At 39.5% G+C, this 8,846-nt stretch overlaps 1 protein-coding gene across 2 annotated transcripts in view; it reads right to left on the reverse strand.

The window, feature by feature from the left end:
• The window catches only part of chchd6 (coiled-coil-helix-coiled-coil-helix domain containing 6), a 209,723-nt gene extending 201,920 nt beyond the window's left edge, over positions 1-7,803 (reverse strand). Inside the window, exons 1-3 of one of the 2 annotated variants that reach the window (XM_031901175.1) lie at positions 7,643-7,801; positions 388-541; positions 233-296 (exon numbers count right to left, since the gene is read on the reverse strand). In XM_031901175.1, the coding sequence (XP_031757035.1) occupies positions 233-296; positions 388-541; positions 7,643-7,726 (302 nt within the window). In that variant the 5' untranslated portion in view covers positions 7,727-7,801. Of the gene's footprint in view, positions 1-232; positions 297-387; positions 542-7,642 lie in introns of both variants that reach the window. The other variant, XM_031901176.1, reaches the window with a different exon arrangement.
• Between the last annotated feature and the right edge of the window lie 1,043 nt (positions 7,804-8,846).

The following is an 8,846-nucleotide window of genomic DNA, read 5'->3' on the forward strand; positions in this document are numbered from 1 at the left end:
TGTACTTTTATATATCATTCCCCAAGCTACCCCACAAACACTGGGAGCCCACAGCCAATACCCTTTCTGTCCTATAAAACACCAAGGTTGTGTCCTTCCCAGGGCCAAGTTAACCTACTAAGTATCAGAGTCACAACTTTTGTGGGAGACCACATAGGGACAGTTCTGATACAGCAGACTATTTTCCTTTTGACAGACTATCTAGCATAAACTATTAAAACTTTAGTCTTACCTTCTGTAGAGATCCTCCTCTGCATACTGTTGGCCTACACCTGCTGCCGTTGGCTTGTGAGCACCTGTAATATATATTACAGTATACGTAAATGAGGTGTATTTATACCCCACAAAGCCTTACATAGTAATTACACCAGATAATCCCTGTATTACCACCAGTAGATGTGCTTGCTGGATGGCTTGCTGATGGCCCAGCTTTGGAAGGGAAGGCTGCAGGAGCTGAAGCCGTCCCCGAGGCCGCCGATGTACTTTGGTCTTTGGAAGGCAAGTCGGAATCTTTCATCCTATTAACGACTTCATCAGAGAGCTGCAAGATGTAAGAGAAGCATCCTTTACAGATGAACAGAACCCAAGAATAAACATGGCTTTGTGCCATTACTTCTGTTACCATTTACCAAGTTTATAAGCAAAGACAATTGAGCACAGAGTCACTGATGATTGTTTGTTCACTTTGGTTTCTGCTCTGAATGCTGTAGGGGTGGATTATATTGTGTACCTATGGGCTGATAGGTAGAATACAAGAAAGTAAACACTTGCAGGTTAAGGCCCCCCTTGTGGTCCAATTTAGTTCATAACAACCTAAAGCATGACCATACATGTGCATTCACCCACATGTTTCACCCTAATTTACCTTCCCCTCTCCCATCTGCTGCATTGGATCCTATGGGGACATGAAGGAATACCAGGAAATAAATGTTACACAGCTGATTTGGGGCATTTACTAAAATAGGCATAATAAGTACATCTAACAGAAGTACAACTCCACATTTATCACTGCATTTTCAACTACTTGTCCTTAAAGACATCACCTCAGCCATTGCTTTGATGACTGCCTAGAGGACATTGAGTTTGTGAACCACTCATTCCCAGGATCTCCCTTACAGGCAGGGTATTGAGAACTGCAGCTGGGAAACATCTAGGGCAGTGGTTCCCAAACTGAATGGCTGGCCAGCCTTGTAATGGTGCAAAGGTGGGGTCTTACCTTGAAGGACACTTAGGGGCTGATTTACTTACCCACGAACGGGTCGAATGGAGTCCGATTGCGTTTTTTTCGTAATGATCGGTACTTTGCGATTTTTTCGTATGTTTTGCGATTTTTTCGGATTCTTTACGAATTTTTCGGATCCAATACGATTTTTGCGTAAAAACGCGAGTTTTCCTATCCATTACGAAAGTTGCGTAAAAAGTTGCGCATTTTGCGTAGCGTTAAAACTTACGCGAAAAGTTGCGCATTTTTCGCGTAAGTTTTAACGCTACGAAAAATGCGCAACTTTTTACGCAACTTTCGTAATGGATACGAAAAACTCGCGTTTTTACGCAAAAATCGTATTGGTAACGAAAAATTCGTACAGAATCCGAAAAAATCGCAAAACATACGAAAAAATCGCAAAGTAATCGCAAAATGTTCGTTTTCAAGTCGGAACTTTTCCAATTCGGGTCGGATTCGTGGGTTAGTAAATCAGCCCCTTAGGGTGGTATTCATGAAGAATGCCCATTTTCTCTCCTAGATACACCTGTGAGCCCAACCTGAAGGTAAATTAGGGTGATATTTGCAGTGAAAACATATGTATTGGAAATATATCCTTGGAACTGTGGATGATGGACTGGTCTGTAACACTGTAATAAGCTAAAGTGGCCCTGACTAGATGTGATCATAAACTATATGATCCATTCCTTTGGAAAGGTCGCCAAATCAGTGGATCTTCCCTCCAATATGCCCATCTAAGGCGGGCAATATCGGAGTAACCCAATGCAGTCCCCAATGTGATGGGAAAATCAAACCTGCCTAATTGACATCTGGCTGATTTTTGGCCAGAAATCAGTCAGATGGGCCTCTTTGGGGTCCCCGTACATGGTCTGAAGGACTTGAATTGGCAGCTTAAATCAGCTTGTGTATGGCCACCTTAAGGGTTGGATCGCCATGGGGGGCATAAACTAAACCAACAACCTCCATACTAGGGGGACTCAGGATGCACATTCCTGTGCAAAGACCATCAAATCATCACAGTTATCTTTATTTATTTATATAGAGACTATAGCTATTCAGCACCATACAATAATAATATTATTTCAGTAAAAGAAAACCACTATAGCCAAGTGAAGCTATAATGTGCTGTGCATCAGGCTTGAACGTGAATTTTAAGACTTCACAGAGCGTTGGAAAGCTGAAGTCGCTATTTCTTGTTTCTGAATCACCAGCCGTCATTTAAAAGTTCGCAGACATGTTCTACAAGCGATGGCAATAAACCTTCATTACTGTCAAGGGAGCTTGAATTCTGGCAACAAAAAATGTTAAGACCTATAAATACAGTTAATATACCCCTTGAACTTTACATCAAGAAAAATGTCAAGAACCTGTCATCTAAAAAATATATTGTGGGCGGATTGATAGAAGTGGAGAAATAGCTAGCGATATACATTTTCCCAAGCAAATAAAGTGCACCACATAAAGTAAACAAGGAAGTGCTGAATGGCCAGAGATATTAACCATTTCTGTTTCAACAAATCCATTCAAACCATTAGAGTTATTCATACAATAGTGATAAAGCTTTGGCTACAGGGGCAACAATGTTATTCAACTTGTGTCTCTATCTGTGCTTAGGGGTTTTTAAAGCTGGCCATACACGCACTCAAATAATCGTACAATTTTCATACTGTGTGTGGGCTCCGAATTATTGCCCCCAATAATTTTCGTACCAATGCATTTCCAGGCTTTATCCTACAATTTCAGTCTGAATGTTTGTTTTTAGTCCAGAGAAGGGCAACTAAGCTGGTAAAGGGTATGGAAAGTCTCAGTTATGAAGAAAGACTGGCCAAGTTGGGTCTGTTTACACTGGAGAAGAGGCGCTTAAGAGGTGACATGATAACTATATATAAATATATAATGGGCACAAGGGCACCCACTCCGTTTAGAAGAAGGGAGGTTCCATTTAAATATTCGGAAAGGAAGGAAGTTGTGGAATTCCCTCCCCGAATCAGTTGTACTGGCTGATACATTATATAGCTTTAAGAAGGGGCTGGATGGATTCTTAGCAAGTGAGGGAATACAAGGATATGGGAGATAGCTCTTAGTACAAGTTGATCCAGGGACTGATCCGATTGCCATCTTGGAGTCAGGAAGGAATTTTTTCCCCTCTGCAGCAAATTAGAGAGGCTTCAGATGGGTTTTTTGCATTCCTCTGGATCAGCTAGTAGTTAGGCAGGTTGTATATAGGCATTATGGTTGAACGTGATGGACGTATGTCTTTTTTCAACCTAACTTACTATGTTACTAGATCATGTATGGCCACCTTTAGAGTCTGCTCAGCTCATGTTTCCTTGATTGGCCATAACCAGGGAATGTGATGCCCCCCCCCCCTCAATATCAGGAGCAGGAGACACAGGGGTTGGGCATTTCTGCCCTGCATGCTTCAGTTACTAATAACTGTACTAATAAGGGGTGCACACAAACAAACCGAGGGCACACAAATATGTTAGGTCACAAACCAATTCATTGACAAAGTTCTGTCTTTTGCTCCCACAATACTTCCTGTTACATTATTACACTACTTCTTGCATTTCCTGTCAGGTGACCTCTGAGGGAGCACACAGATCATCACAAAATGGTGGCTCAAGGCATAAGATGTAAATGGCAATATTTACTGATATATATATATATATATATATATATATATATATATATATATATATTACAATTTGACAAGATTTTGTAATAGGCCACTTCATATTATATAAACTATCTGCTGGATAAAGGAACAGTAACACCAAAAAGTAATTAAAATATAATGTACTGTTGTCCGGCACTGGCAAAAGTTGTGTGTTTGCTACAGTAAAACTACAATAGTTAATATAAATAAGTTGCTGTGTAGCCATGGGAGCCATTTAAGCAGGAAAAAAGAGACAGGTTACACAGCAGATAACAGATAAAACTATATAGAATACAATAGTGTTTTATCTGTTATCTGCTAAGTTACCTGTGCCTTTTCTCCTTTGAATGGCTGCCCCCATGGCTACACATCAGCTTATTTATATAAACTATAGAATGGTTTCTGTAGCATACACTCCAGTTTTACCAGTGCAGGGCGACAGTACATTATATTGTAATTACGTTTATACACTTTCATTTTTAAGTGTTACTGTTCCTTTAAGTCTTTTTTGTGGGGGTTTAGTTTTCCTTTAAGCTTCAGATTTGGCCAAATCTTTTGCGAAGGATATGGTATCAATTTTTAACAAAAATTATGGATTTAGTCAAAATCCTCCAAAAATAAACAACTAATAGCACATCAAAGGGACCAGTATAAAATGTAAAAAATATTAAGGTATCATTACTCTCATCTTATCCTTTTAAGTCTTTAAGTTTTTTGTCTCGTTAAAAAGTGATTTGGTAGTATATCTATTGAACAACATTCTTTTAAGGAAAAGACAAGCGGTTTATTCATGCAATTCCATTATATTACCACTAGAGGGAAATACATAGCATCATGAAACAATAATCTTAAAGTGACTAACACATTTCTCATTTTTTTATTGCAAATGCCATTTATTATTATTATTATTGTTGTTGTTGTTATTATTATTATTATTATTAACATTTATTTATAAAGGCCATACCCTGATTACCTGCCCACAGACAGAAGGCTGGAACACCAATAAAAACATTTATATGCAAGATATCAGGTCACTGCACTGCACCCAGTACCAACATGGCATCAGTCTGATGTGTATCCAACATGGCTACCTACAGGTGCCTGGTGGCTGAACAAAAGCTTGTGCTTTTACAGATTCCTGTAAGAAAACTGAAACCTGGCAATATCTTATTAATATGACATTCAGTGGAGCTTGAAAGTTTGTGAATTCTTTTGTATTTTCAATATTTCTGCATAAATATGACCTAAAATGCGATCTGTTTTTCATACAAGTCTTAAAACTAGATCATGAGAACCCAGTTAAACAAATGAGTCAAAGACATAATGGTTTGATTTTTGCATTGGATTGGGGGGCCATAGCCTTGCTCTGATGGCTCCTATTCCTATCCTTATGGGCATACTGGAGGAAAGATCTGCTCATTTGGAAACCTCACCAAACTATCCACCCTTAAGGCCATTTAAAAAAAAAAAAATCCAGTGCACAATCAGGAAAGCACTGAACAACAATGGCGTGCAAAGAGAAAGCCTCTACTATCTTATAAGAACATTTACTAAAGACCATGTAATAAAAAAAGGCAAACACTAAATTCCAGCATAAGAACCGAAGGCATAGCTACCTATAGAGCAGACCCCACGGTCATGGGGCGCCCTCTTAAAGGGTGTGGGCCAGGAGGTGAGGTGCAAGTGGTCTAGGAGGGGGGCGATGGAGGAAGGAATCCTCAAAGGAGGGGCCCAGTGTGCCCAAGTTACCAGGCCCAGGCCTAGGGCAGCACAAATGTAGGGGCAGTATGCCAAAGTCGCACATGAGCACACAGGATGGGGGGGGGGGGCGACCAATGTCTGGTCATTACTTAAAATATCTGAGTATAAAAAGCAGGAACAAATAAAAACACAAAACAAAATCATGAAAAACATGAAAACTAAAACCAAGAATTAAATAAAGATTGTTACAATTGTCCTGGGACAGATCCCATTGACTTCTACATGACCTGAAAGATTTTTAATGTCGTTTTGTCCTTTTTTTTTGTTTTTTTTTTCACTTAATAAATCACAAACTTCATGTAATTAGTAAAATTCATGTTTTACTAATTATATGAAATTTAATTACATGCAATTTAGTCTTAACTCTAAAAACCACAAATAGGGAAAACAAAAAAAAATATGAATGTCCTTAAATGGGCCCCTAGGTGTTTCTTGGCTCTATTCATTTATTGCATTCTGAGTGCTACAATGAAGCTAGTTATAGTAAACTTCCATGTATATACATACGCTATTTGAAAATAAATTCAATCAATGTTTGTTCTTTTTAGTAATCTAATTTCTCAGTTACTGTTAATGTTTTAAGTATGGGAAGAAGAGGAAAAACAATGTTAAAAGCTACATAATATTCATATATCATTTTCACATGTAATAAAAACCTCACACACAAAAATGTATTCCCATTCTGCATCAGATAAGGTTTGCAATGTCTTCTTGTATTTGCAAAGACAAGGACAAGGCAAGTTTTTCAGAGCTGGAGTCCACAGAAGGCAATTAAAACAGGTAACATCCCCACATTGCTACTCTGGGAATGTTTTTTTTATTTCTTGTGGTTTCTGAGATATTTGCAGTTTTAGACTGCTAATACAAGGCTCCCAACTAGAGTCAGTGACCCTAGAGTTAGCTGACTAAGCAGGAAATGCTCAGTGACACTCAGACACTAAAAGAGAGCTGATTGGCTGAAAGCCTGCAAAGCACAAGTTCAATAAGCTTTTTGGGTTAAAAAGCACTCAATCTTCAATATACACAAAATTGCCCAAGGGCTGCAATATAGGGCTTGATATCAGCCTTGGACAATGGGACACATGCTTTATTTACTAACAGGGCTTTTCAGTTGGTGGACAATTGACCCGCACCACCACTTCTGCCTCCCCAGAATAATAGCACTGTCACTGTCACATGTTTCTCTTTCAAATTAACAAGGAAGCAGCACATTTGGGCACTTGACAACTGGATGAGAAAAAGCAGAGAATATACCCCATGTACCATCAGATGTATGAACTATGAATTTAAACAACAGGATTCCCAAGTACGGTAAGCTCCAGGACCAATGTTAGGACAGAGAGGAACATTATATATATATATATATTATATCAGGAATACCCAGCATACTGCCTTGTAGCTACATTATCAGGGAGGGTTCTAGAAGTTGCTGTTCAGGAACAGATGGGGAGTGACAGGTGTTAAATTGGGCCCTTAGGTATCTGTTAATGACCAGGGGCCCAGCTCCATTTCTACAATCCCAGCTTCAAACAAGGTGTTAAGGTAAGTACTATAATATTCCCATTAAACCCATTCATTTGAATTCCCCTGACTGCAGAATTGTGTAGATAGAACTGCTGCACCCTATAAACACAACTGGCCAGTCCCACATGCCCCATATATTAACCACATAACTCCACTCCACTATTTTGAGATCCATTAATCGCAGTGGAACAGGCGACCTTTGATTCACTATCGCAGAATGTGGGAAGTTGTCGTTCTGCAAATATCAGAGAGGCGAAGTTTGTCTATAAACTTAGTATGAGCAACCTGCAAAGCTGTTTGTGCTACACACAGAGCACAGGGGCTGTCATGCCATGCCATAAGGACGCACATCCATTGACACGCACAAGATATTTCCCAGCATCCCCTGAGGGTACTGAGTCTGGTGGTCGCAAGAAGCACAATGATGCAGCCCCACCACATGCACTGCGATAATACGGATAAGCCCCTCTTCTCACCCTGACTCCTCGCAGCACTCGCACCCTTTCCTCCTCATCCATCCCGAAGGACACCTTCCTCCCGGTGCTCTCACTGCCCCCCATGATGATTACCACGGCAACCACTTCCAGGCAGCTGCCCTGAGACTGACTAGTAACCTGTGCGCATGTGCCAACCACTCGGCGCTCATTGGCAGAGAACAAAACACAATAGCCAATCGCAGCGCTTTAGGTTGCTTCCACCAATCAAGAGCGGCGCTGTTCTCTTTCGGTCTTCTGGAAGTTGTAGTTCTGGCAGAACTGTGAGGGCGCGGTGCACTGTGGTGAAGTTATTGCCAGCCAGCCTACTTTATGAGTTTGTTTATTGCTCTCTGTTACTGTGTTATTTGTTGCGAATGTGTTCATTAAAATAGCATTAGCTAGCTGTGTAACATGCCTATTTATATCTGAGCAATGTTAAATTAAATAAAAAAAAAATATATATATATATATTTTTTTTTTTTTAAATTTAATTTAAGATTGCTCAGATATAAATAGGCATATATATATATATACTACAAGTAATGGGTGGAATAACTGTTTAGGCACCCTCTCACAAAAAGCAAATCCTGGCAAGTTAGGTTATATATATATATATATATATATATATATATATATATATATATATATTATATATATTTAAGCAACTGAGTACCTGTGCTTGGGTGGCAGGTTTTGGGGGGGTGGCCCTTGGGTTGCCTATATATAGGTTTTATTTAAAAAAAAAAAAAAAAATATGCCCTCCATAGGAAATCTGGTGACAGAGCTTGGGGTGGTGAGGGACAGGGGAAGTGATAGTGGTATTTAGGTCCCTTGCCTAGGGTAGCACCAGACATAAATACAGCCCTGGTCGTCTCCTGTCCAGTTTTGACCTGAACAGTTCAGTTTTTCTTAGGCCTGTTCTGGTCTCATCTGTCTGGTTTTTAGCCTTGTAAAGCCCAAACAATAATCTTTCTAATAAATTAAAACATTTATAGATTCAATCATGGGCGTCCGCAGAAAATTTTCCAAGGGGGGGCAAGTAAGCTAGCATCATCCTGCAACAGACAAATATATATATATATATATATATATATATATAATAGGTGAAAATGGATCGCATCACACAGGACTTATAGAAAAAATATTAATTTTATTTGGGTGAACAGCAAAAAACTGACGTTTCGGCTACAGCAGTAGCCTTTCT

The sequence above is a fragment of the Xenopus tropicalis genome, chromosome 4 (assembly GCF_000004195.4).
Source record: "Xenopus tropicalis strain Nigerian chromosome 4, UCB_Xtro_10.0, whole genome shotgun sequence".
Lineage (NCBI taxonomy): Eukaryota > Metazoa > Chordata > Amphibia > Anura > Pipidae > Xenopus > Xenopus tropicalis.